This window comes from Pseudoliparis swirei, chromosome 19 (assembly GCF_029220125.1).
Source record: "Pseudoliparis swirei isolate HS2019 ecotype Mariana Trench chromosome 19, NWPU_hadal_v1, whole genome shotgun sequence".
Taxonomy (NCBI): Eukaryota; Metazoa; Chordata; class Actinopteri; order Perciformes; family Liparidae; genus Pseudoliparis; species Pseudoliparis swirei.
In genome coordinates, this window is record NC_079406.1 from 1,031,917 (window position 1) to 1,059,871 (window position 27,955).

The 27,955-nt window shown below is 51.4% G+C and overlaps 1 protein-coding gene across 3 annotated transcripts; it reads right to left on the reverse strand.

Annotated features, from left to right (window-relative positions):
- Nucleotides 1-384: 384 nt before the first annotated feature.
- Nucleotides 385-27,945, reverse strand: ankhd1 (ankyrin repeat and KH domain containing 1). 3 transcript variants are annotated; one of them, XM_056439955.1, is made up of 39 exons: nucleotides 26,943-27,945; nucleotides 21,581-21,734; nucleotides 15,557-15,713; nucleotides 14,555-14,717; nucleotides 14,298-14,445; nucleotides 13,993-14,226; nucleotides 13,468-13,562; nucleotides 12,654-12,809; nucleotides 12,105-12,186; nucleotides 11,748-11,939; nucleotides 11,545-11,654; nucleotides 10,583-10,670; nucleotides 10,152-10,279; nucleotides 9,920-10,063; nucleotides 9,728-9,830; nucleotides 9,387-9,649; nucleotides 8,980-9,273; nucleotides 8,489-8,891; nucleotides 8,269-8,408; nucleotides 8,069-8,180; nucleotides 7,823-7,968; nucleotides 7,590-7,732; nucleotides 7,187-7,400; nucleotides 6,905-7,080; nucleotides 6,175-6,337; nucleotides 5,964-6,059; nucleotides 5,754-5,870; nucleotides 5,497-5,665; nucleotides 5,216-5,412; nucleotides 4,790-5,139; nucleotides 4,487-4,639; nucleotides 4,186-4,335; nucleotides 2,419-3,940; nucleotides 2,147-2,336; nucleotides 1,950-2,063; nucleotides 1,618-1,869; nucleotides 1,348-1,544; nucleotides 1,094-1,261; nucleotides 385-996 (listed from the first exon to the last, which is right to left on the reverse strand). In XM_056439955.1, the coding sequence occupies exons 1-39, from the start codon at nucleotides 27,219-27,221 to the stop codon at nucleotides 937-939; spliced, it is 8,022 nt and encodes a 2,673-aa protein (XP_056295930.1). In that variant the 5' UTR covers nucleotides 27,222-27,945; the 3' UTR covers nucleotides 385-936. The 3 variants fall into 3 exon arrangements, with proteins under 3 accessions (XP_056295930.1, XP_056295932.1, XP_056295931.1); XM_056439957.1 differs by having other exon boundaries at nucleotides 14,555-14,702; nucleotides 15,557-15,680; nucleotides 26,943-27,944; XM_056439956.1 differs by having other exon boundaries at nucleotides 14,555-14,702; nucleotides 26,943-27,944.
- Nucleotides 27,946-27,955: the final 10 nt, after the last annotated feature.

The window sequence follows — 27,955 nt, forward strand, 5'->3', positions numbered from 1 at the left end:
GTTCCCACTAAGTGGCAGCATTGCATCTTGTTGTACTTTGAGGATTAAAACTTGTAGTTGTTAGTCTCCTCCAGCTGTACACATGTATTGAATGTCCCTGAGATCCAAGGTCAGAGTCCAACTAATGCATCCTGACACATGACCTGGATCAGTGAGCTCAACGCTCACCAACAAATATTAAACAAACATATCACAATGAAAAATTGTCAAATAGAAATCCGATTATTGATTAAAACCAAATTTAAACCAGAGGATCTCTGCACATGTGAAGAACCGTAAAGGAAGATGCAATAATATAAAATGTAAATCACAAGATGAACTGTGTACTAATTGATGTCAGAAGAGTTTACAGAGTAAAGAGTGATTCATAAAACAGCACACAGATACTTTTCAATCTTTTTATTGAATATTAAGGTAAATATTTCACATTAATACAGGCTACATAAAGTAGAGCCACTATACGACATGAAATTTACTCTCATTTTAACCCTTTTTAGTATGTAAACAATTATACATGTATTTACCACTCTAAAAGGTTCTGATTTCTCTTTCTCTTTCGGTAATCATCATCTAGTTCTGGGCCAAGTTTAAATAGCTACTTCATGTTGAGCCCCCTGCAGCCCAAGAACGGTGTATGTGGGTTTAAGTCAAAATCGCTAAACTACGCAGAGAATGGATCCTGTTGGACAGGCGGTCGCGCTTGTTTGTTTGCATCGTGGGGACGGCTGCTACCAGCCCTCGCCTATTCACTCTGTGTGTTTTGAGACGGGCGCGTCGAAGAGCGGCGTCGCGAGGACCTCCGCCTCCCCGCCGTCGGCTCTCTCGGGTCTCTAAGGTTAACGTGTCGCGTCTCGTTCGGTCGTGTTCGTCAGTTGGTAGTTCATGTGTGCGTCGGGTCATGCTGCTGCGCGCTTTGATTGCCGTGGAACGCGCGCTCTAGTTGACGTGGTTCAGGTGCACGTTGCCCACGTGAGGCGCCCAGGTACCGGGCCACACCTGAGAGGAGAGAGGACCAATGAGAGGCTCACGTTAGTGACGTCTGACTGGCGGCGTGTTGAACGCCGAGCGCCAGGCAGCGCCGCGGGCCTCATACCTGCTGCTGCGGGTCAGAGTTATCTGCGTTGTTGGGGACCACTTTGATGATGGGGCTCCACGCGGGGTCACCGGCGTGCAGACCGTTGTACATCGGACCCCCCGGGCCCTCGGCCATGGGGGGGTGAGGGGGCAGCATGGTGCCTCCGTACATGGACATGGGCATCCCCTGAACCAACAACAACGGAATGAGGCGTGTCCTCGGGGTTGACCATGGACAGAGCGAGAACAGAGAGAACTAACTGGCTCTGTTACCTTGGGGAAGTCCATGTAGCTGTTGGGCAGGTGCTGCTGCTGCTGCTGCTGCTGCTGGTAGTTGTTAGCAGGGTTTGCGATGCCGGTGTCGTCCTGCTCCATGGGCTGGTGCTGGGAGAAGGCCGACTGCTCGGCCTGCAGCTGCGGGTGCATCATGTGGCTGCTCATCAGCGGCTGGGACCAGCCGGACATGGCCTCTGCAGCGAGAGGGACGGTTAGTGCTCAGACCGATGCAAAGTCTCACGGCGGCAGAACCGAAGCTCCTCTCACCCGACGCGCTGCCGACCCCGAACGACCAGATGCCTCCTTGTCCCACCGACGCCGTGTAGCTGGTGGTGAGCAGCGGCGGGTTGACGGAGCCGGTCTGCCGGATCCTGGCCAGCCGCTCCGTGCCGATGGGAGGCGGAACCTTCCGGTCCTGCTGCGAGGAGCTGCCCGGCTTCGGCTGGGGGGGCGGGGCCACCGCCGAGGTGGAGAGGGCGGAGGATGAAACCGTAGATGGAGGCGGGACCGGAGATTCACCTGGTGCAGAAGAAAATACAACGGTTAAAAAACCAGAAGATTAAAGGCTGAACAGTTCTTACAAAAAGAGAGTCTGGTACCTGACGTGGAGGCGCTCCATGGGTGAGGGGAGAAGTGCTGCCGGCTGAAGGAGGGCGTGCCGCCCGGCGTGTGGCCGTGCAGATACACGGGGCTGGTGGCGTAGCTGGTCAGCGCTGTGCACGCCAGGACAGACAGATCATCAGGAACCGCTTGGAACCAGTTAAACCAACATCTAACCAACCGGCGGGCGGCGTACCGATGGGGCTGTTGACCATCCTCTGGGAGGCGGAGCGGTAGCCGGGCGCTTTGGAGCCGTCCTGAGGGGGCGGCGGCATCATGCTCTCCATCTGGCCCATGCTCATGTAGGCGGGCGGGGCCGAGTACGACTGCTCCGGCGGCGACCGGGCCGGCAGGTGGCACGCGCCCCACACCTGGTTGTTTCCAACCTGCAGAGAGGCGACCCCGATGCAGTCACTGGGCTCGGCGCCACGGACACCAGAACAGGTCCAGGTAGACCAGGCGACTCACCTGGCTGTTGTTATCGAAGATGCTGCTGAAGTTGAAGAGGCCCGCGGGGCCGAAGTTGGGCGGGATCTGCTTGCCGGCGTTGGCCACGTGTTGCATCTGGGAGCCGTTCATCAGCCCCATGCCGGCAGACACCTGCAGGGAGCCGGGCGCGTGGTTCTGGTTCTGGGGAGGCAGATTACTCTGCTGGGACGTCTGGTTCTGGGTCTGTTTCAGGGGTTCTTGCTGAGCAATGAAGGGCACGAACACAGACTGCTGCTGCTGCTGCTGTTGTTGTTGTTGATGCTGATGGTGCTGCTGCTGTTGATGGTGCTGCGTCTGATGCTGCTGCTGCTCAGGGAGGGAGTAGTACGGCCCGGTGGGCTGCATGCGATGAGGCGCTCTGGCTGCAGGGGCTGAGAAGTGGGGCACGGCGTTGTTGGGGTGAGCGACGCTGTGCGAGTGGAGAGGAGGCGGCGCCGAGGGGTGGTGGGCGCCGGGCTGCGGGTTGAGGAGCGGCGCCGCGGCCTCCGAGGAGGACGGGGCGGCGGGGAGCTGCTGCCGGGGCTCCGGCTTGGGAGGCAACGCCACGGCGGGGGCGGAGAAGCTCTCAGACGCCGCCTGGTTCTCCGCAGAGAGAGACGGCTTGTCTTTCCCAAGAGGGGCGCCGGGCTCGGCTTTAGGCGGCTGCAGGTGGGGCAGCGAGACGGACCCGCCCAGCTGCTGAGGGGCGTTAGCGGTCGCCGCGGTGGAACTGTGATGGGAGCCTCGCACCGCGCCGCCGCTAGAAGGCGCGGCAGAGACGCACGCGGGGGCGGCGCCGCCGCCGCACTTGTCGGGGGGGAAGAGCTGTTTCTTGACGGAGGAAGGGTTGGGGACGCTCGGCTGGGGGTTGTAGGGGGTGGGGTTCGGGGTGTGAGGCGAGCCCGCGCCCGCCGCCGTGTGAGGGGCGCAGGCGGCGGCGCTGTTGGCGTTGGCGACGAAGGCCCCGGGGCCCGCCGAGCCGCCGTGCTCGCCGTGGCTGGAGTTGGGTCGCGCCGGGCCTCCGCCGGTTCCCCCGTTGTGCTTCGGGGAGCCGTTGGCGCTGCCGGGGCTCACGGGGCGCACGGGGAAGGGCCCCCAGGTGCTGGCGGCGGGAGAGAAGGTGCCCCCGAACTGAGCCATGGGGAGACGCGGGTGTCGGATCTGGTGCATGGTCTGAGCCGCCAGCAGCGCCAGCTGAGGGTGGGCGTAGGCCAGAGGCAGCGACACGGGGAACGGCTGCCTCACGCCGGGCGGCGGCCCCTTGCCCAGCTTCCCCCCGGCCTGAGAGGACGGCGAGGACAGAGACGGCTGGAACGAGACGCCCGCCGAGGTGACCAGCGAGCTCAGGGCCTTGGGCCCGGCGGCCGACCCGGCGGCGCCGCTGGAGAAGGAGGCCGAGGTGGCTTTGGAGCCGGGGGCTCGGATGTGATTCCGTGGGATCAGGTCCTCCAGCTCCTTGGCCGGGTCCTGGATCAGAGCGTTGATCAGCTGGACGGCGTACCGCGTGGACTCCGTGCCGCCTCTGCAACAACAACACTTCTTTCAGAACACGTTCCCTTTGTGTCAAGTCTTCGCATCAGTGGTTTCAGGTCCTCAGTCTGAGGAGGTTTCACTGCAGTTAACCGACTGGTGTTTAAACTCTGTGCTCTACAATCAGTGTAAGAGGATAGAACATTAACGCTGGACTGTTGCATCATCCAGGAGGGCAGACATGCTTTCATGCAGCTGCAGCGCCCCGTGCGCTCCAGCAGAGGGCGCCGTGTCTACCTGATGGTGATCATCCGCTCGCCGTTCTTGTCCTTCTGTTTGTCGACGTCGATGTGAGCTCCCGTCACGTCCTGGATGGCGGTGATGTTGCAGCCTCCTCGGCCCATGATCCGAGACACCACGGAGGCCGGCACCGAGAGCTTCTTGGATCTGAGGAGAGGGACGTCACCGCCGAGTCAGGACGACTTCAGGCAAAGCACGACACTCGTGTCCTCCAACCAAACAAGTTACATGCATAATGCTAACAACCAATCGATATCTTCTACATGGGTGCACATTAAAACGGATCAAACCAACTGACCTCCTGACCACCTCCTTCCAGCCCTCTTCCCTCTTCTGGCCCCTCTTGGGGCTCGTGAGGCTGAGCTTGCTGTTGGGCGAGGTGAGGGGAAGAGCCATGGTCTTGAACGGAGAGGGCAAGGAGTGGGAAGTGCAGTCGCTCGTGTCCAGAGCTCTGGGACAAAATAATCAAGGGATGATCAGTTATTCGTCCTGTTGGTTGACACTGGTACTGCATGTAGTTCACGCATGAATACAGCATGTTCGACATCTATTCACACACACGCTCTAAATGACAGATGAGCTCCGCTCCACAGGGACTCACTTCTGCATTGCTTTTGAGATGGAGACGGTGACCTTGCTGTCCACCTTGCAGTCGGCCGGCGGCTGAGGACAGTGTCTCTTCTCTCGGCCGTGCAGGAGGCCCTGGGCCGCCGCCGCCGCCGCCGAGGAGGAGGGCACCGAGGACGAGGAGGACGAGGACGAAGACGAGGAGGAGGCGGAGGAGGTGAGGTCGGGCAGGTAGTTGAGCTCCTGACTCTTGCCCCCGCTGCTGCTGCTCTCGCTGGCGCAGTCGGTGCTGTCCAAGGGGTCGGAGTCGCTGTTGCCCCCCCCTCCGCCCCGCGGCTCCCCGTGGATCTTGTTCTTGTCTGCCTTGTGCTGTGCGAGTGCAACCTGCCGGAGGACGGCAGCGTGAGCAAAGGGTACCTTAAGGAAGAGGGCATGCTGGGTAAAAGGCCTCCGTGCTCACCTGCGGGTCCTGTAGTACGATCGGTTCGTTGGGCGAGTCCTTCGTCTTGTTCTTTTTGTTCTTGCGGTTGGTGCTCGGGGTCGTGGCGACGCTGGCGCGCTTCTTCCCAAAAGCGGTCGGGAAGGTGGTGGAGGTCGCGGAGATACCGATGGTGGTGGTGGTGGTTGCACTGGGAGGCTCGATGGGAACCTCTTCTTCTGAGAGGGGACACACAACGGTCACCAACCTCTCATTCTTGACCCATAGAACTAAAGTTTCTAAAGTCTGAAGTGAGACGTTACCGTCAGCTGAATCCTCCTTCGGCTCCAGCATCTCAGAGAAGTCCTCCTGGGTTTTCTGCCCATCCTCCTCCTCCTGCTTCCTCTTCTGCTCCTCCTTCTTCTTCTTGCGTTTCTCCTTGCGCTTCTCCCGCTTCGCAGCCAGGGCCTGCTTCTTGCTCTCCTCTCGAGACTGCGGCACACAACACACGAGTCGGCCCACGACAACCTCACCTCCCGCACGGATGCTTCCAGCTCCTCCTCCGGGGGGCGGACGTTACCTTCTCCAAGTCCAGCTCCTTGAGGAGGATGCTGGCGTTCTTGTTGGCCTCGGCCGCCTGCTGGTCTTTGGCTTTGACGATGGTCTCCATGCACTGGTGGCACTTCTTCAACAGCTCCTGCAACAGGAAACCAACAGCTGGAGTTGCAGCTTCACTCTCCTCTCCGTCGGCGCCGTGCGTTCCAAGAGGCGAGGAGGAACGTCCACGTACCTTGTCGGCGATGGTGGCGATGTATCTCATGCACTCGATATCTGATGGGAATTGGTTGACCTCCTTCACGAGATACTGCACAACCTTCACATGACCCTGGAACGTGAAGTACAGTTAGTAACCAGAGCCGAGGCAAAGCGCACACACACACGCACTCACACACACAACCACACAACCCCCCCCACACACACGGTTCTGGTGAACTCGGCACCTTGCGGAAAGCGGCCATGAGGGGGGTGATCTTGCGGTTGTCGGCTGCATCCACATCCGCGCTGGCGTGCACCAGGAGCTGGACCACGTCAAAGTGCCCGCCGTTGGCCGCGAGCCAGAGGGGGGTGTTCCCCTTCTTGTTCCGCACGTCGATGTGGGCGCCCCTAGGAGACAGGAAGAGGTTTGGCTTGAAGGAGTAGAGTGAAGGTGTGAATCCAGGATGTTAAACACGTTGCATAGGAACCAGCCATCTGGAGCCGAGTGAACGACTAGAACCTGGTTCTGTCCACTACAGGGTTCTGACATGTTGACCAGTGGACTTCCAGGACTTCAAACCAAATGTCCATGACCAAACTGAGATCTTGGTTTATACATGAAAAAGTGAGAACATTTAAGTATTTAATAAATGCGAATTCCAAAGCATACATTAAATTAAGCAAATGACCAGCGAACTTTACAGTTAAGGTGCGTTCACTTGCAACGCGGAAAAATAATAAGTGCGGCGCCAGTATGAGAGCGTCTTACATAGAGGTTTATATTTTGAGCGTCTTTCTTTCTAAAACATATTCGTTATTTCAAACTCGGCGTAAATGAACGTGTGAATATAACACATTTCCATGACTTTTCCAAAACTTTTGCGATTTAAGCTTTTTCCATGACTTTTCCAGGCCATTTTAAAAATGCCATGACCGTTCCAGGTTTTCCATGACCGTGCGGACCCTAACACTCACCTGTTGATGAGCAGCTCACAGAACTTGTAGTGGCCCTTGTCGGCAGCGATGGTGAGGGCGGTGTCTCTGGATGAGGGGACGGGGGGAGCATTGACATCGGCCCCTTTGTCCAGAAGCACTCGGCCCACCTCTGCGTAGCCTCCTGAGGCGGCCTCCATCAGAGGGGTGAGACCCGTCTGGGTGGAGAGAGAGAGAGAGAGAGAGAGAGAGAGAGAGAGTTACTCAGCTGGATATCCAGCTGCATTGTGGGCCGGCAGCACCCACACGTCTCGGTCTCCTCACCTTTGCCCGATGCTCCACGTTGGCTTTGCGGTCCAGCAGCAGGCTGACGACCTCCGCCCGGCCCTGGAAGCAGGCGAGGGTGAGCGCCGTGTTCCGGTTGGTCTCGATCTGGGCGTTGATGTCCGAGCCCATGTCGAGCAGCAGCTTCACCGCCGGCACGTGGCCGTTCATGGCCGCCAGCATCAGAGGGGAGATGCCCAGCTTACTGCCGGTCCTGGGGCGGGAGCAGAGACACACCATGAAACACGAAATGTCACTTAAATGTGCGTTGAGGAGCACAACATGCATCGAGGAATATTACATTGGCACTGTCTCTAGTGTTGCATCATCCCTCCAGTAAATGAATCAATGTCGTCACATTCAGACCCAGGTTCTCCGGGTTCTCCGGGTTCTGGCCGCTCACCTGGAGTTGATCTCGGCTCCGGCGTTGAGGAGGATCTTGATGATGTTGACGTAACCGCCGGACGCGGCCAGGCTGAGCGGCGTGTAGTCGGACACGTTGCGGTGTTCTTTGTTGGCGCCCCGAAGCAGCAGCAGCTCCACCACCTGACCGACAAAGCGCCGAGAGTTAGAGCCGGGGAACGCTAAACATCGACGCAGCCGCCGCTTCTGGAGACTCGGAGACGACGGGCCTACCTCTTGGCGTCCTCCGGAGCACGCCAGCGAGAGGGGCGTGTCTTTGGTTCTCTCTGACTGAGCCTCGATGTCCCCGCCTTTGTCCAGGAGCACCTCCACCACGCCGACGTGGCCGGCGGTGGCAGCCAGGATCAGAGGCGTGAACCCTGTGGAGAGGGAATGTGAATCATGAACTACAATCTAATTCGCACCGCCCTCTTGTTCATGACGCCATTGCTCTCGTGTTTCATTTGAACACTTTCATACCTTTTTTGTCCCGGTGCTCAATGTTGGCTCCCCGCGCGATGAGGACGGACACCAGCTCCTCGTGGCCTCCTGCACACGCCAGCGTCAGCGCCGTGTCGTGGTTGCTCTCCGTCTGAGGGAGAGAAGAACATCTCTCAGCGGGGAGGAGGTCGCATCGACGTTACGGTCTTCGTCACGTCTAAACCGCCACGGCGTCTTACGTGTGCGTCGATGTCAACAGAGGGGTAGAGGGGCAGGACCGAAGAAGGCGAGGAGATGTTTGAGGGCATCTGTGTGGGAGGCTGGGACAGCGGCGTGGGCGAGGTGGAAGGGTTCAGCATGGGCACCCGGCTGCTCACCGCTGCGAGAGGAAACACGTTGACGCCCTCGACCTTTCCACGGAGTCGATCTCATGGCGACCGCAGACCTGACGGCACTTACCCGCCATGATGTCATCCAGCGTGTCTGTGAGCGTCTGTGCAGGCGTGGCGACCATGAGCCCATCTGGGGCTTGCTGAGGCATCATTCCTGGGCCCAACCCAGACAGCTGCTGCTGCTCCTGGCCCAGCATCTGCAGCTCGGGGCTGGTGCTCCCTGGGTAGTCGGCAGGGTTGTAGTCTGGCAGTTGTTGGATGGGGACGAAGGCGGTCTGAAGGGGCGGCGGAGGGGGCTGGGCCTGAGGCGAGGGCGGCAGAGGCGGCTGCTGAGGCGGCTGAGGCCCGTCCCGGTAGAGGATGGTGCCCACCTGAGGAAGCCTGGGGTAATCGCCATCTTCTCCGTCGGCCTCGTCCTCCGAGCCTTCCTCTTCGTCATCGTCATCGTCGTCATCGTCGTCATCCTCTTCCTGGAAAAAAAAGCATCAGAAGTTTCCCGGGTCAATAAACAGAGATAAAGAAATGGGCGGCGATGTCGTGGCGTGGGGAGAAGTCCACCTCGTCCCCTTCGTCTCCGGGCTGCTCCTCCTGCTCGCCGTCCTTGTTGGCCTCCTCGTCCGTGTCGGAGCCGGCGTGGACCTGGGCGCCGGTTATGGTGGGAAGCGCTCCCGGCACAGACGTTGTACTGCCGGGGCCCGGACCCGGACCCGGGCCCTGGCTCTGCCCGGCCTCCTGCTCCTCCTTTAATCCCTTCGCCTCCATGTACTCTTTGGTGAACTGTTGCTGTGTTTTCAGCTGCAGCTGGCGCTCCACCTTCTGCAGCTCCTTCAAGATTTTCTTCTTCTTCTGCACCTAAGTGGGGAACAGCACCGTCCATGTTTGACTAGCTTCAGGATAATTAACATCCACGTGTACATTCGAGGCGAGGGGAAAGTCCATCTCGGGTCAAGCGGAACGGATCATACCTGCTCCTCCCGGCTCTTCTTCAGCTCCTCGATCTTGTCTTTGGTGAGCGGCTCCCCCTGAATGAGCTCCAGTGACTGAAGCTGGGCCTTCTCGATGGCGCTGATTCTCTGGCCCAGCTCGTTCAGCTTTCCCTCCGTCTCCTCCACGATGCACTCGAGAGGCTGGCACAAGTGGAAGGGCGGCAGAGGCTCCGCTTCAGGGCCCCGGCCCCCCGAGCTGGGGGCCCCGGACTGCAGGGCGGCTTGTCTCTGTTTGGAAACGCCTGGATGGAGGAATACATCGGGTCAGCGATAAAAAGCCTCAACACTGAGGAGAGATGGCAGCCAAGTCTTCAACGAACCTTTACTGGAGACGAGTGGGGGCGTGACGATGCTCGATGGGGCTCGGTCGGGCTCCTGAGGAGGCACTACCATGGCGAGAGCTTGGAATGGGACACGTGGAACCTGTTGCCCCAGAGGACATGTTAGTGTTGAGCTCGCTCTCTTTTCCAAGAACAGAGATCTTCCCCAGACACACGGATTGCTGTATTTACCTGAGAGGCATCTTGCGAGGGGGGCGTGAGCTGGGAGAGGTCCGGCGCTGGGACCGACAGGATGTTGTTTGGGTAGTCCAACAGGTAGGACACCACGTTGGTGTGGCCGCCCTTAGCAGCTTCTATCAACATGGTTGAACCATCCTACAGAGGAAACATGCGTGGTTTCACACGTGGACGCGCACACACACACACCAACGAGTCAGCTCTATGTCCGAGGCGCGTGCTTTACTTTGAGTCGGTGCGTGGGGTCGGCCCCGTGAGCCAGCAGCAGCTCCACCACCGCCAGGTGTCCCCCGGCGCAGGCCAGAGACACCACGGTGTGGTCGTTGTTGGCCGTGGCTCTGTTCACATTAGCACCTGGAAGACGAGAAGAAGGGTTAACGCCTCACTCCGGATGAAACGGCAGTCTGATTAATAGAAGACAAATCCTTAGGCGACCCAAATGAACGAGGGATGAAGAACAGAGTTCCTCCAGTGGGATTCGTGGGCGTATGTAAAATGTATAAATTCAACAAAACAATAACAATTAGTAATCTTTCATCTATTACGAGTGTTATCACCCAACAAAACTCTTTACTTCCTAGAAAGCATCTTCTAGTCAAATTGTTAAAAATCAATAAAACCTCCTTGTCAAATCCGGACAGGAAGTCGCTAACGCACCTTTGCTGATCAGGAACTGGACGGTGCAGAGATGTCCCGCCCTCGCTGCTTTCATCAACGGCGTCCGGCCCCCCTCAGACTCGTGTTCCTGGGGACAGAAAGGAGAAGATGTTCAAGTCTACGAGCTACAAGCCTGGCTTCACACAAAAGACAGTGTTCACGAAGATATCTCCCCACATGACCTTCCTCCACCTCTCACAATGTGCAATATCCCCATAAAACTCCCCTTTCCCCTCTTTCTTTTGACAAGCTAGGAGCAGCACTCTGCACTCGCCTATTTATCTATTTATTAACCTCTGCACTCTCCTTTGTTTTGTTGATAACCTGTTTTAAAAAACTGTACTTAATGCTGTATATTATTTGACCACCTTATGTACCGTGTGTTTTTATATTCGTTCTTATTATTATTATAGAGTGTTCCTCTGTTGACTCGGAGAGCCCTGCAGAACCATTCCAATGTGTCCGGACCGTTGGTCTCGGCACAGACGGCAAATAAATAACCGTGAACCTTGATATTCATATTGGCATTAAAAAAATATATATGTTTCTATCCGGAGTAACCCCGACCCAGGTGTGATCATCAGGAGCGGATTCAGTGATTTGGGGCCCCAACTATTGAAGTAAAACTATGAATTACTAATATTAAACTATTGGAAGCAGACGTCCTGCATTCAAACCTCACCCCGAGTGGAGCGTGAGAGAAAGGCCTCCTGAACACGCGATACCCAAATGTCCTCGACATCGTCGACGTTGGAGCCTTCCAGGCCAGATGTGAATAATAATGCATCTTAATGGAATTTGAAGTAACAATTCCTGTCAGTTAAATGTGTAACACCACAAGGTGCTCCTCTCAGTGAGTAGTGTACATGTGGAGTTGCATATTTTTAAGTGCCTTGAAACATATGTGTCTATGCAGCGGGCTAGCAGCCAATCAGAAGACAGGATTGAAGAGCTTGGCGTACCAGGTTGGCTCCGGCCTGCAGCAGCACATCCGCCACATCCGTGTGTCCGTTCTCACACGCGTACGTCAGCGCCGTGTCGCCCGTGGCCGTGGTGGCGTGAACGTTTGCCCCTGAAGGACAAAATCGAGGCGTTAGCGGGTTTAAAAAAAAAAAAACACAGCCGCGCGTACTCTTTGTTCTCCTCGATGTTTCCTCTCGCTCACCTGCTGCCAGAAGGTATTTGACCAGCTCCAGATGGCCTTCCTGCGCAGCCTCCATTAGAGGCGTGGAGCAGCCCAACTCGATGTCGGCCCCCGCCTTAATGAGAAAGTCTGCCACTTCCAAGAAGCCTCCGCAGCACGCCAGAGTCAGAGCCGTCTCCTGGGTCTCCTCGGTCTGGGCGTTGATGTTTGCACCTGGGCCACAGGACGAGGACGGTTAGCGCTTAGGGATGCACGCTTTAATACATAAAAAGCTGGATGTTTATCAAGAAACATCAAAACACAAAGAGAGGGCCAAACAAATCCAAACCAGTGTGTACTGCAACATGTGATTTAGATGTGGAAGCAGGGCGTGCTCACCTTGAGCCAGCAGCAGTGCCACCATCTCCTCATGGCCTTCTCTGGCTGCCTCCATCAAAGGCGTGTAGCCTTCATCATTAACCTGGACAACAGAGAGGCGTCCACCGATAAGAACACACAGAGAACACGAGTGACTCACTGCACGGCGAGCATGCTGTCTGAAGTCTTCTGTGCACTCTGAGCATGGAACATTTCATTTCCTGGATGTAATTTGGCATCTCGTGTTTACGTCTGCTGCCTCGCTGCCAGCCGAGCGTTTCAGGATTGAAATAACAGCAATGAAACATGGATAAATCATTTTTATGTTCTTCCTTCCTCCAACTGTAAAGTTACCCCGTCGACTTGGTTTTACGAATGGAATTTAAATGCCAAATTGAATTCACATTTCAATCTAAATTCCAATGTATGCAGAAGCGTGTGTCCCAGTCGGAGCGGATTGTTTAAAGGTTGAAGATCTCTCCTGTAAATGCTGAGGAGCAGAGTTCACATCGACAGACCCTGCTCCCGTCGCTGTCGTTGACGGTCTTGTGTCGGTGTCTCTTTACACACCTCTTCCAAGTTGGCTCCCCTCTCTATGAGCAAGGCAGCGAGCTCCACGTGTCCCCCGCAGGCGGCGAGGGTGAGGGGCGACTCGAAGGAGTCGGCCGGCATGTTGACCTGCGCGCCGCTGTCCAACAGCAGCCGTGCCACCTCCACATGGCCGTCCTGGGACAGCGAGACACACAGAGAATGTAGAGATAAGCACCTGAATGAATGTGTGGATCACTTTTCATCTAATACGCCGTCACGCTGCACGAGAACCTCGAGTTTTAAAACAGGAATTAATGAACCGATATCTCGTTTCCATGCTTTTCTTACCAGATTGCTGCATTCACACATCGTGAATGAGCATCAGAGAACACAGAAACGTGATGAATAGTCCCACTAACATGCTTCCTTCTATTTAAACAAAAAAGCAGATCCTCGTCCATTGAGTGGACTAGACTACATGGAAAAACACCATCAGACTCCCAATTCATGACCACGGACATGTGCATTCAGACTCTAATGTCCATGTTTATAATAATAAGTCTCTTAGTGCACCAGTACGCGACTGTGGACTCTCAAAGCTCCCGAGTGGACCCCGAAGGTTCTGCTGCTGAGCGGATTTTGAACAGATCTGTAATCTGATATTCAATTTGATTTTAAAAATATGACAATTTTAATGATGATGGTGAATAAATTTGAACAAAAAGAGAGTAAAAAAAACACAAAAATATTGTTTTAAATCTACATTTGACTAACATGAATGCATAACAACAAAAAGGTAAATATAAAACAAATGAGGGAAGTACGTGGGGAGCGGTTTGGGTCAGATGCTCACCATGCACGCCTCCATCAGTGCCGTGTGCATCTCATCCGTTTTGTGTTCCTGGTCTGCACCGGCCTCCAACAGGAAGCGCACCATATCCAAGTGACCTGCAGGGGAGCAACCAGAACTCATCTAAAGCACAGGTGTCAAACACAAGGCCCGCCACATCTTTTCTGTGGCCCCTGACTGCTTGAAAGACACACGATCACCTTTTCTAAAAAAAATTATCCTGCGCTTTTATTTTGAAGGTTTAGAATTAAATGGATTTATGCTATAACATTAGAGAAATGTTCTTATGTACAATATTTGTATTAAAATAAACAATAATCAAATGCAAAGAGAGTTATTTAACAACATGTTTGAGTAGTTTATACAGTTACCGGCCCTTTAAGAGGCGGCCGTGATGTGGCCCACGGTGACCATGAGTTTGACCCCCTGCTCTAAAGCTTTCATCACGGAGCGTTGGTCAAGAGCAGCTCGGCGGCACAGAACCAAAACAACCCAAGTAACAGAACCGACTCGTATTTGACCTCCGACCTTTGTAGCAGGCGAGCGTGAGGGCGCTCTCCTTGAACTCGTTGGAGTGCGTGTTGATGCCGGCGCCGTACTCCAAGAGGACCCTGGCCACCTCCACGTGGCCGGCGCTCGCCGCCTCCATGAGGGGCGTGTGTCCGTTCTCGTTGTGGTCCTCGATGTTCGCGCCCTCTTTCAGCAGCACCTTCACCACGTCCACGAAGCCGCCGGCACACGCGTACGTCAACGCCGTGTTGCCTGGGAAACGGAGACGAGGTCAACGCCACGCCCACAGAGCGACAGGAAGTGGCGCCATGGAGAGGTTCTACCTGTGGAGGACTGTGCGTTGACGTCCGCCCCGTGGACCAGGAGCAGTTTGACGATGTCGACGTAGCCGCCGCTGGCAGCGGCCATGAGCGGCGTTATGTCTCCCTTGATGCCCCGGTCCTCCACATTGGCGTGCATGGCCAACAAAACCTGAGGATGACACGACGATATCAAGAGACGAGCTGGCCGAGCGATACCGCGATCACGGCAAAGATGTGAATCCTAACGCCGAATCACCTCCGACCCGCCTCTCACGTACCTGTGCGAGTTCATAATAGCCGGCCGAGCAGGCGAGGCACAGCAGGCTCTCCCCCTCCTCCGTGTGTTCGTTGACGCTCCGCCCCTCGTCGAGCAGTTTGCGCACCGCGTTGACGTCTCCGTCCGAGCACGCCTCCGCTAAACTACGACTGAAAATAACCAGACTGCTACAATTACTGCCCCTGTGACAGGCGCACACACACACAATGTCGATAACATTAAAGTCTCTACAGAGGTGTATAGAGAGGCCCATCTCCAGTGTTCTAGCTTTATTTTTCCAGCCTGTTAATTTAATTCCCCTTCAACTGTACTTTTGTGTTTTTTACATTGAAATTCCAATGTAAAAATACAAAATTACAGTTGATGGGGAATTAAATTAACAGACTGGAAAATAAAGTTATTCAGAAATTACGATGGTATGTTGTGTTATCGCCTGTGAAGACTAGCGGAGGGGTAGAAAACCCTTTCTATGTGAGCGCAGCTGAAAACAGTTATGCTGCTGAGAGAAGCTATAAAACTGGCCTTCCTTTGAGCCTCAAGAAGAACAACATGAATATTTACTATAAACATAATTATTTATAACCTCGTCAACGTCTTGAATATATTTGATATTCATTTGATAAATAAAATGTGAGTTTTCATGGAAAACACCAAATTGTCTGGTAAACTTTTGAACGTTAGTGTACCTACTGGAGGTAATCTACATACTTATATCTACAGATGAGGAATCTGTCTATGTGTTGAAACTTTAAACTCAATTAACCCATCTTTTAAATTATATTAATTACATTAATATTTACAATAAAAATCATTATTTATAGCCTCGTCAAAGTCTTGACTAGATGTTATATTCATTAGATAAATAAAAGTGTGAGTTTTCATGTAAACACCAGAGTGCCTGTGACCCCAGACCTCTGAGCGTCGTGTTCTGCATGTAGACAAGAGGGCCTCCGTCATAACGGTGCCTGATGAAGACGAGCCGGCGTATGGGAGAGGTACATACTTGTCGGCCTGGCCGGCGTTTAGCGTGTTCTCCGCCCTCATTCGGGTCAGGGCCGCCGCCGCTTCGTCCAGGGCGCAACTCACGGAGGACGTCAGGCGCCGTAGCACTTCGGGGTCTGCAAAAGCTTTACCATCGGCAGTTGACAGTTTACCGATGCCTGCCGAACACCAAAAGGGGCAGAGGTGCACAGGGCAAGGCACAGGAGGGGGGCACAACCACACCAGACCAGTGGAAGAAGCAAGTCCAGTCCAGCCAATCCAGGGTTAGTAGCAGCATACAAAGAAACAAAGAGGGGAAAAGAAAGACAGAAAAAAAAAATTCACACACAGAAAACACACACACAAGCATGTGTTAATATGACTTACAGTCTTACTTCCAAAACTATGATGTTTTAACTCAATGGTACAATATCTGCTGGCAGAACCACTTGAATGAACACAGCGAGGTCATGTTAGTCCTGTAAGATAGACGAGGGCTCGGGCCGTTACAGAAGTCTGCTTGTAGTGACCGTCGGGGAACGGAGAGCAACGGGAGCGGTGGAGGAAAACACTGGAGAGCAACTCGATGCCAGAGGAGGGAACGTGTTCGTGTTCGGACGCGTCATGAAAGAGAAGACGCCAGCGAGGGTTGAGAGGGAAGAGCAAGCAGGAGGGATACAAACTGCCAATGTCCGACATGGAAACATCTTTCAGGAGGCCGATCTATATTCCTCAACTCATGAAACGGTTTTATTGTCCCATTACATTTAGTTACATACATATATGAAATGTGTCCTCAGTGTGTAACCTGTGTGCTGAGGAGCAGAAGGGCCCGGGGTTCAGCGTCTTGCTCGAGGACACGTCAACATGCAGCTATGGGGAGTGAAACCACTCAAGTGTGTGTGTGTGTGTGTGGTTTTTAAAGGCATGTGTGTAATAAAAAAAGTAAAAAAAGGAAGCAAGAAGAGCCAAACGAGCCAAACGAGCATGAGAAAGCAGTGCCGGCTCCGTGGCTCCGGTCCTTGTGGCGCTCGTGTGTTTTCCCCACCCGGCCGAGACGCTAAACTTAGCACGGCTCTCAGACGAGGGTTTCGCAATAGTCTGGAAGGCCGAGAGCAACAGCAGGTCGAGGAAGTAGATCATTAATGTTCTGCTGCATCGCGCTCGTCTCTGGAAGGAGCTCCCTGAACCACATCGGGTTGCAACGCCTCGCAGGAACACAAAGGGAACGGTTGAGGGCGATTGTTTTTGACCTTTGATGAATATTATTATTATTATTATTATTTAGTCCATTTCTGAAACGGTTTCTACATTTGATAACCTAAAATAACTTCCTCTTTTTGGGTCAAACTTTCTTGAATGATCAAAGCGGACAATGAGCTCTGAAAGAGGCCGAGACTGAAGCGCCACTGGCCAGCAGCCACTGAGCCGACGACACCCACTGCACCCCAACCAGCACCCACTGCACCCCAACCAGCACCCACTGCACCTACACCAGCACCCACTGCACCCCAACCAGCACCCACTGCACCCCAACCAGCACCCACTACACCCACTGCACCCCAACCAGCACCCACTGCACCCCAACCAGCACCCACACCAGCCCCGAGTGAGAGGAGCGGCTCCAGGGAAGGAGTCCTTCCTTCAGGGTAACATTATCAACACAGCAGCAGGAGGTGTGGATGCTTTGGAAGGACCCCGTGAGGTGGCCGTAGTTCACGCCTGTGGCGACACCACGGTGTGAACGTGTTGCGCAGCGTGCTCACCCATCATCCTCTCCTCTGGAGGCGTCAACAGACTGCATCTGTTCACCCTCACCAAGATGCATTTGCAGATTGTACTAATGAACCATTTGAAATGGCAGGTAAAGTATTCAGTGCCTTATTTGACAGTGTTCCCGTCGCCGCTCGCTGTATGAATGATAAACACCTCTTTGCATGCCGCAGTAACTCAAAAGTAATCCACGTCTTTCTGCTCCTCCAACATGAACCTGGCTCTGGTCTGACGAGGCGTTCAATACATTCACCCAACAGCCTTCAGATCAAGCATCTCCACTCAGGAAGTCCTCCAGAAACACACGATGTCACACGCAGGGTTCAGGTGGTCGCCCGCAGGTGACAGATTTGCATTCTGGGTAAGATGAAGCACCGTCAGCGCTGGCGAGTCTTGGCTCATGAATTATTGCAGTTTCTCGTGTGTCTTACAGTCAGTCGAGTTACTGGTGAAGAGGAATTACTCTGAAAGCTCTTTGTGTTCTGCTGCAAGTGAATAAAACGCTTTAAAATATTATAATAATACAATAATGCTCTCAAGTGCAGAAATACATACAACTAAAGTGTGTTTTTAACTAAATGTAGTAGCAACCCGGTTCAGATATCTCCGTAGGCGCTACAATACAGAGCGGCAGGTCTTACGCTGCCTTCCAGCCTTCTATGAAATGTGCATTTATCAGCATGAGAATTCACATTTAATCTCTCCGGTTCATTTACTACCGTCTTCCACATGACGTCATCATTAGTGGTTCATTTATTACTGGACCATAACTGAGCCTGAATGTGTGTGTTGATTGTTTTGTGCATTACGTCTACTTTAGTAAGTTTATACTGCTTAATACTTTAATGTTGTTATTCTGTATTAACGAACTCTCCCTCTGCAGAAGGCTCTCTGAGCGCCATTGAGATTGTTTGGTTGAAAAAAGGTTTAATTCAATAAAAATCAAGTGGTGTAGTTTACATTACTAGTTATTATGTCTATCATTTTTCTGTTTACTTTCATAATATTTTATTTTTTTCAATTTTTATTTTCAGCCTTACGTCTGTTTAAATTTGTATCCTGCAAGTCTTATTTAAATAAACATGAACTCAGCCTCCCGTCCTCTCAGTCTGTGGACATGTGCGTCCCGACATCGACAGAACGACTAAAGCCCAAACGCTCCACAGGGTGCATGATCATGCAAATGTCCACGGTGCATTATAATATCGTTATTTAACGGAAAACCAGTCCGACGGCCTGAAGCTGCTCTGGATGTCGCTCTGGACTCGATTTCTGTCACACAATTATACAACCATTGGGTTCATGAGGGGAACACATAATAAACACAATAAACATAATAAACACACTGTAATAACTACAGTGCTGCTTCTGTCAGAAGGGGAACGCCCATTTCCCACCGGTGCACCTGGTGAACAAACATCTGGATCTGGAAGTAAACATCGCAAAACAAACTTGGTTGAAGTTTGCAGAGCAGCAGCATCGTTTTAAAGTTTGTAATATATCTATATTTACCCAGTGGTCCCTTTATTGGGAACACCTGTACAATCTAATGCAATACAACGGTTATTCAATAAAGCATGCTTTTATAACACCCGTGTTCTTTTTAAATACCATCAGAGGTATTTAAATGATGAACTTTAGCACTAATGTCGTAGTTAGTGTTGAACTGGACTGCTTGATATTGAGGCGTTTCTAAATTATCTGCACCCACAAAATCATTTAACCCGTCTCAGATTAATGCAGTTCATACAGACCTGTCAGTTTATACAGCTGTACCTAATAAAGTGGCCACTGTAAGCATTAGCGGCGCTCTGAGGAAGGCTCCTGCCGAGTTCAATAATCACAACGTCCATGTTCACGGTATTATATTGTTCATATCGTGTGGTTCTACCTTTGTTTTGTGTGCACCTAACTGCTTAAAACATGTTAATCATATTTATTAAGAGATATTCGCATTAGTATGCTTGGCAGTATCAGTAGCGCTCATTAATAATCCATGATGACTTGTCTTACATGTATTCAGGTCTTCACAACACGTACAACAGGCTGGATAAACTGTCCAGAATAACGCTAAACAAATTCAAATGATTAGGGGCGTCGCTGTCAACGCTTTTAACCCGATCAGAATACGGACTTTAATAAAGACCAACTGCTGCCGCCGGATCTGAACTCAGATATTTACTGTGTATGTACCATAACTCATAGACACAGTGCCTGAACTAAAAAAAAAAATTCCATTGAGAGAAACACAGCTTGGTGGGTTAAAATACAACTTCTATACAATAATATAGCAAACTTACTCCTTTCTTGTAATGATTTCCTGTATAATGTTGTGACCTGCATGCCCTTTCTGCTCAGTGACGCGTGTCAGTCACGTGTGCAGGTCGCCTCTCTTCACTCCCCAGAACAACGACAGGCTCCACACCGTCAACGAGCAGCAGAACTATGTTCATATGTTTTCTCTGTTTTGTCTATTTCGTGTCTGTAATCCAGCACAATGGACTGAGGAAGAGACAGGAGCGTAAAGTGCAATAATTCACCTTAAATTTGAAGGACTTTACAGTGAAAACATAAACAATCAGTTTTGTAGCCGTTTTTAGACACACTAAGAATTATATGGGTGAAAAAATATATATTGGAATAATTTCAATAACCTAAATCAAAAGGTAAATATTCAGCCTTTAGTCTACAACCCATGAACATCCCCAGGTGCGTGGCATCTTCCCCGGTGACGTCTTACTGGGCTCCTTCGTTCATACAGGAGGCCAGCGTCGGACGCACCAGGACAGAGGGCCGAACCGCCCGAAGAAATATAAAGTTGCCCCTGATGTCAGCAGGAGGGAAACAATGCACGGTTATCCAGTGGGTAGCACTGTCGCCTCACAGCAAGAAGGCCCTGGGTTCGAATCCCGGTCGTTCCAGGTCCTTTCTGTGTGGAGTTTGTATGTTCTCCTCGTGCCTGCGTGGGTTTCCTCCGGGTCCTCCGGTTTCCCCCACCATCATAAAGACATGCTCCGCAGCCTCACCCCGGTTCGTATGGATGTGAATGAGTGTTGGTGGTGGTCGGAGGGGCCGTAGGCACTGATTGGCTGCCACGCTTCCGTCAGTCTGCCCCAGGGCAGCTGTGGCTACTGATGTAGCTTACCGGGATGACTGTGTGTGTGTGTGTCTACTGGACTCTGTACTCTGTAAAGCGACTTTGGGTGCCTTGAGAAGCGCTATATAAAATAAATGATTATTATTATTAATGCCCCATAATCATATCATTTAATATCGTTTTGTTTTTGATCTTTGTTGTGTGTGCCCTGTCTGTGTTGCCTGTACTTGGTAGGTATACAAAAGAAATTATCAATAAATATACTTTTGAATTATACAAAAACAAAGAAATAAGTTATAATTGTTAATAGTTTTTAAAAAATGTAATAATAAATAAACACAAAGAAGTAAGAATAACATTAAATATGATTGTCTGATTTATTTTTCTGTTGTTTTTTGGTTTCAAATAAATCTGCCTAATAGTCTTATTAGTGCCATTTTTATGACAATTGCTCATATCCTGTAAGCCTAAATAAGTATATTTATTATTTTTGAACAACGGTTAAATGTTATTTCACAAGTTTAAAAATTTTCCCCCTAATAATCTGTGACTGTTCGCCCCCTGAAGGAGGCTGAAACAACCTGCACACCTCACCTCTCTGCTCACGCCGTATAGAAATAAAAGGAGACCTCTCAAATAAAACGGTATAATTAGCGTTATAAGCCGAACAGATCTCAAGCGAACAGATAAGGTAAATTGTCCCGTCTTGTGAACAATTGCGCCGAGTCGGGGAGAAAGGGGAGCAGAGAGATCAGCCGCTCAGCGCCGGCTCTGCACGCCGTGGAGGCTGAAGCGCGTTCCAGCGTTAATCTGCCCGGTAACGTTTATAAACCCCAACGAGGCCGGGACACCCAGCTGCCATGGATTAATCCACATGGACCTACTCCCACCTAGATTACACCTTCTAATCAAACTAATTTACCCAAATCGCTTTCAAACTCACGACACCTGTAGAACCGGCAGGTTCTCTTCGTCATTTCGGCCCGAGGCCGACGCGACTACGTTGGGATGTGAGATGGATCGGGGGGGAAAGGGAGAACGGTGTGGTCTGACTCAAAGTTACTGCATGTTAATGCACACATTAACAGAGCATAAGAGATCAGGAGGTCGTGGTCGACTACATATCAACATGTGTCAAGTCTTCAGCGGAGTTAAGTGAAGACGAAGCCGTCGTACCTGCAGCTTCCAGTAGAGCTTCGAGTCGGGCCTGCGTCTCTGGATCCACCGTCCTCAGATCGACTCCGTCTGTGGCGCTGGACAGAAGCAGCTCCGAGGCCGTCTTCATGATGGGGTTGTCCAAGTCCTCCTGGTCCAGGATGAATGACTCCACCTGGAACAGGGAGGGCACCATGAGCCCCGTGTGTATAGCTTATCATCAACTGTAGGAGAAGTCTAAACCGTAACCAGAGTTTGTGAAGTACAATAACTCATGAGAAAGAGTGAAAACATTGTAAAATGTATTATGTTACAACTAAAATAAGTCACGCCTGCAGCTTTCTATACGTACCTTATGAGTTACATTATTCTTTAGAGAAGTTGCCCCACAAACACCATCTATAAAAAGACCAGGCACGCCGCCCCTGTTTATTTACTGTTTCTTTCAACCGGGAGAATCAGAAAGGAGTGCAGGGAAAAGAGAGAGAGCACCGGAAGCGTTTCGGCCAGGAACTAAACCTCGGCTGCCCAGGTACCCGGGCCTCACCTGAGCTTTGGCATCTAGAACCGTCTGCATTCAACATGGTTTGCTTCCAAAAATCAAGCGAGTCAACATAATTAACACATTTTTCTTATAATTATTATTATTTTGTATTTACATCCAAGTGTCGCCATTGTAAATGTTACTAAAGTCCAAATTTAGATATTTGTACCCAAGGAATTTCCGCTTTACTCGCATACATAAAAACAAACGCACACATAATAAATATATATACAAAGTTATATACACACACATCAGAAAATAAAATATCAATGGAACCAAACACAGCAATAAATGCTTCAGCAGACTTGTTTATATCTATTTCACTTCCTGTGTTTAACATTTTAGGGGCGGGACACGAGGAACTCTTCAGTTGCACCTCAGGTAGTTATATTAGATATATTTTGATAGACAGGTGGAAATAATCTCAACAATAGACACATCTAACTCCATGTACGCGTTCCCACATGAAACTATGCGATCCACCAACCCGAGGCATGAGACCGAGCTCTGAGTGACGCTGACTCACTGACGGCACTACAGCGCCTATGCATTGGAATGTCTTTTTGTTTGGTTAATAATTTAATCTTCGGAGTAGCCAGGTATACCGAGATGACGGACATCACGGCTAACCACCTACAAGGTGAGGTTTTAAAACAGCAACATTAAGTCCTACACATCACGCAACAGTTTGACAGAAGCTGTTGTCCATCCAGAAGCTGCAGCGGCGTTCAGGGCCCAGAGCACGTTAGTCAGCATGCACGATGTGGAGGAACTCGATGAGAGGAACGCAGAGCACAACAACGCATGGGGGATGTAGTTCCACCGGGGCCTTCAGGATCAACAATGGACATCAGTCTCCACGATTAATGAACTACAGTTCCCACAGTGTTGGTATCCAGAGAGCTGGAAAGGCCTAGAATGGCATCTGCTTAATCCTGGGGCTCAGATTTTAACTGCTGCCCGGAGCAGCGAGTTCTCCACTGGAGAGAAACACCACAACAAACACTCACGACGAGGAACACGGTGAGGAACACCACCAACGACACGGTGAGGAACACCACCAACGACACGGCGAGGAACACCACTAAGAACACGGTGAGGAACACCACTAAGGACACAGTGAGGAACACCACTAAGAACACAGTGAGGAACACCACTAAGAACACGGTGAGGAACACCACTAAGAACACAGTGAGGAACACCACTAAGAACACGGTGAGGAACACCACTAAGGACACAGTGAGGAACACCACTAAGAACACGGTGAGGAACACCACTAAGGACACAGTGAGGAACACCACTAAGGACACAGTGAGGAACACCACTAAGAACACAGTGAGGAACACCACTAAGGACACAGTGAGGAACACCACTAAGAACACAGTGAGGAACACCACTAAGAACACAGTGAGGAACACCACTAAGAACACAGTGAGGAACACCACTAAGAACACGGTGAGGAACACCACTAAGGACACAGTGAGGAACACCACTAAGAACACAGTGAGGAACACCACTAAGAACACGGTGAGGAACACCACTAAGGACACAGTGAGGAACACCACTAAGGACACAGTGAGGAACACCACTAAGAACACGGTGAGGAACACCACTAAGGACACAGTGAGGAACACCACTAAGAACACGAGGAACACCACTAAGAACACAGTGAGGAACACCACTAAGAACACGGTGAGGAACACCACTAAGGACACAGTGAGGAACACCACTAAGGACACAGTGAGGAACACCACTAAGGACACAGTGAGGAACACCACTAAGAACACAGTGAGGAACACCACTAAGGACACAGTGAGGAACACCACTAAGAACACAGTGAGGAACACCACTAAGAACACAGTGAGGAACACCACTAAGAACACGGTGAGGAACACCACTAAGAACACGGTGAGGAACACCACTAAGGACACAGTGAGGAACACCACTAAGAACACAGTGAGGAACACCACTAAGAACACGGTGAGGAACACCACTAAGGACACAGTGAGGAACACCACTAAGAACACAGTGAGGAACACCACTAAGAACACGGTGAGGAACACCACTAAGGACACAGTGAGGAACACCACTAAGGACACAGTGAGGAACACCACTAAGAACACGGTGAGGAACACCACTAAGAACACAGTGAGGAACACCACTAAGAACACGGTGAGGAACACCAGAGGAACACCACTAAGGACACGGTGAGGAACACCACTAAGAACACGGTGAGGAACACCACTAAGGACACAGTGAGGAACACCACTAAGGACACAGTGAGGAACACCACTAAGAACACAGTGAGGAACACCACTAAGAACACGGTGAGGAACACCACTAAGGACACAGTGAGGAACACCACTAAGGACACAGTGAGGAACACCACTAAGAACACGGTGAGGAACACCACTAAGAACACAGTGAGGAACACCACTAAGAACACGGTGAGGAACACCAGAGGAACACCACTAAGGACACAGTGAGGAACACCACTAAGAACACGGTGAGGAACACCAGAGGAACACCACTAAGAACACAGTGAGGAACACCACTAAGAACACGGTGAGGAACACCACTAAGGACACAGTGAGGAACACCACTAAGAACACGGTGGAACACCACTAAGAACACAGTGAGGAACACCACTAAGAACACAGTGAGGAACACCACTAAGAACACAGTGAGGAACACCACTAAGAACACGGTGAGGAACACCACTAAGGACACAGTGAGGAACACCACTAAGGACACAGTGAGGAACACCACTAAGGACACAGTGAGGAACACCACTAAGAACACGGTGAGGAACACCACTAAGAACACGATGAGGAACACCACTAAGAACACGGTGAGGAACACCACTAAGAACACAGTGAGGAACACCACTAAGAACACGGTGAGGAACACCACTAAGGACACAGTGAGGAACACCACTAAGAACACAGTGAGGAACACCACTAAGAACACGGTGAGGAACACCACTAAGGACACAGTGAGGAACACCACTAAGGACACAGTGAGGAACACCACTAAGGACACGGTGAGGAACACCACTAAGAACACGGTGAGGAACACCAGAGGAACACCACTAAGGACACGGTGAGGAACACCACTAAGAACACGGTGAGGAACACCACTAAGGACACAGTGAGGAACACCACTAAGGACACAGTGAGGAACACCACTAAGGACACGGTGAGGAACACCACTAAGAACACGGTGAGGAACACCAGAGGAACACCACTAAGGACACGGTGAGGAACACCACTAAGAACACGGTGAGGAACACCACTAAGAACACGGTGAGGAACACCACTAAGGACACAGTGAGGAACACCACTAAGGACACAGTGAGGAACACCACTAAGGACACGGTGAGGAACACCACTAAGAACACGGCTTTGTAATTTGATTTGAGCAAACGGCCCGAGATGTGATTGTCAAACTTGATATGTTCTTCTACTCCTACTACACAGCTGATGCTCAGGCATGGCCAGGCTACATGGACATGCCATCAGCTGACCTTGGCGTCATAGACAGGTAGCCCTTTGGCCAGGTATGTGTAAAGTGTAAGAGCCACACAGCTCAACAGGTAATGTGCATTGCACTGCAGTATCAAATCTCGCTCCACACCCTTAACTCCAACAGTAGAAACGGCACCACCTCGAAAACAACAATATGACGTTCCCATGAACATGTTATTAACCTGAGACGGTTGACACGCGTGTGCACATCTGTGCTATCTAAACCTCAGCAGTCGTGTTGGTCTCCTGAGTGTGCTGCAGCTACACGAGGAGCGTAAACACGATTACATGACAATAGTCGTGCTGAGAGGTGTCAATATCGTAAGAAATGACATTAGACACGACTTTCGGTAAAGATGATTACCTTTTGATTCTGTAATAATAAACCCGTAAGCAGGTTGTTCTCACATAGTCAAGAAAAAGAGGTGTACGGTGACATTAGATGTGTGCTATAGCGACACACGTGTTGTACAACACATGTCTCACCCACACTAATATAAACATGTGTGCAGTATGTTCAGCCGAGGAGAGGCCCGCACACCTGTCCCCGTGTGTGTGTGTGTGTGTGTGTGTGTGTGTGTGTGTGTGTGTGTGTGTGTGAGAGGCAGCCAGCACATGGGAAGTTGGACTCCTCGAACATGAACTCTGGCTGCTCGCAATTGTGACAACGCAATTCCAGTTGACACAGCGGCCACCCGCCCGAAGAGGCGGAGGATGGAAGGCAAACAAAACGGGTTTATTTGTCAACAGCGTGTCCGTTAAATTACGAGGAGCTCCGCGTATTATCTCTACGTTTCGAAACTTAGTCGAGGCACGATCGTAGTTAATTTACATGATTTGGCAAAGTGACGTAATTGCACCACCACTAGGAAATGGCAGATAGTTTAGCTGTGCCGCGAACGTCCCCCGGCTGTCCGGGCGTCTTCCATCTGCCGCGGCTGGAAGGCTGTCGGCGGAGCCGCGGACTGGTGTCTGCGAGGCGACAGCAGCCGAGCGAGGCCGCCGCCGCCGCCGCCGCCGGACTAGGCCGCGGCCGCAGCCTGCGCGGCATAAATAAAACATTTCACCCGTTCGGCGTGAACAACGGCTCGCGTCCCACCAGCCGTTACCGACATCAAACACCGCGGAAGCAACTGAACTGGCGGGAGGTGCTGTTGGATTGAAGCGCTGTCTTATTTTACGGAGTTTCAGCGGCCTGAGAGGGGGTGGTTGCCAACTGCGAGCTAACGCTAGCTATCATCCAGCTTGCGCTACGAGAGGAATGTTACCCAGCACTCCGGTTGGGCTTAGCTAACTAGCTTAGCGTAGCTACCTCTGAAACCTCGTCTTCGTCGCTGCCGGATCCGGGACCCGAGGAGAGGACGGCCGCGGCCGCCAGTTTGAAATCCAGTCTTTCTGCTCCAGGCCCACCTGGTTCGCCGTACAAACGTATTTTCTTTCCACCTACACCAATCCCAATGCCCCCTAGTCCGACTCCTCCTGGCGCCGCTCCTACCCCCATCCCTGCCGCTGGGGAGCGAGGAGTCACCGAGTCAATCTCGTCCTCGAAGCCGTCCGTCAGCATTGCCGTCCCGGCTACTGCATCCTGCATACTTATGTTCACGATACTCGTGTCCACGAGCTAGTTGTTGACGTAAACGTCCGTCCAGGCTCTTTCTTTGAGGATATTTACGTGATTTTACTTCAGGGAATCCAGAAACTCTCCCGAAGCGAGGGTTGAGGAGGATCTCTTTCCCCCAGCCATTAACTTTCTAACAACCTAACCCGATACGCACTGTTTCTCAGAACGACCGCCTCTGTGAGAAATCCCGAGCATCCTATTGGTCGAGCAGGAAAAAACTCGGTTTTCGATTGGTCCAAGTTCCAGCTTGTCAAACGTGAGAACGCAACGTCATGTTAGGTTTACCAATATCACGAGGCTGTAGAACGAACGTCAAGATATGACATGGTAGGCCAACTTAACTGGCAACTAGCTTTACTAGTTCATGTGAACTCTTTTAGGGAAATCACCTACACGGAGTAAAGTGGCACCTGTTGTACATTTTAATCATCCATTATTGTTAAACTTTAAACGCCAATGACTATCACCAACTGAACCTCACACATTGCATATGCTAAAATGTATGGATTTGATTAGTTAATGAGCATTAATCCTATTATATTTAGAATAATTAGAGATGGACTCTTTAAGGGGCATTTATACGAGACAAAAAAAACACATGAACACAGAAAAACAAGAACAAAAACATTGGTCACCTTGGATCATGATCACATTTTGTAATCTGAAATTTATTGCTTAAATATATGTTATACTGCAAATAAGAA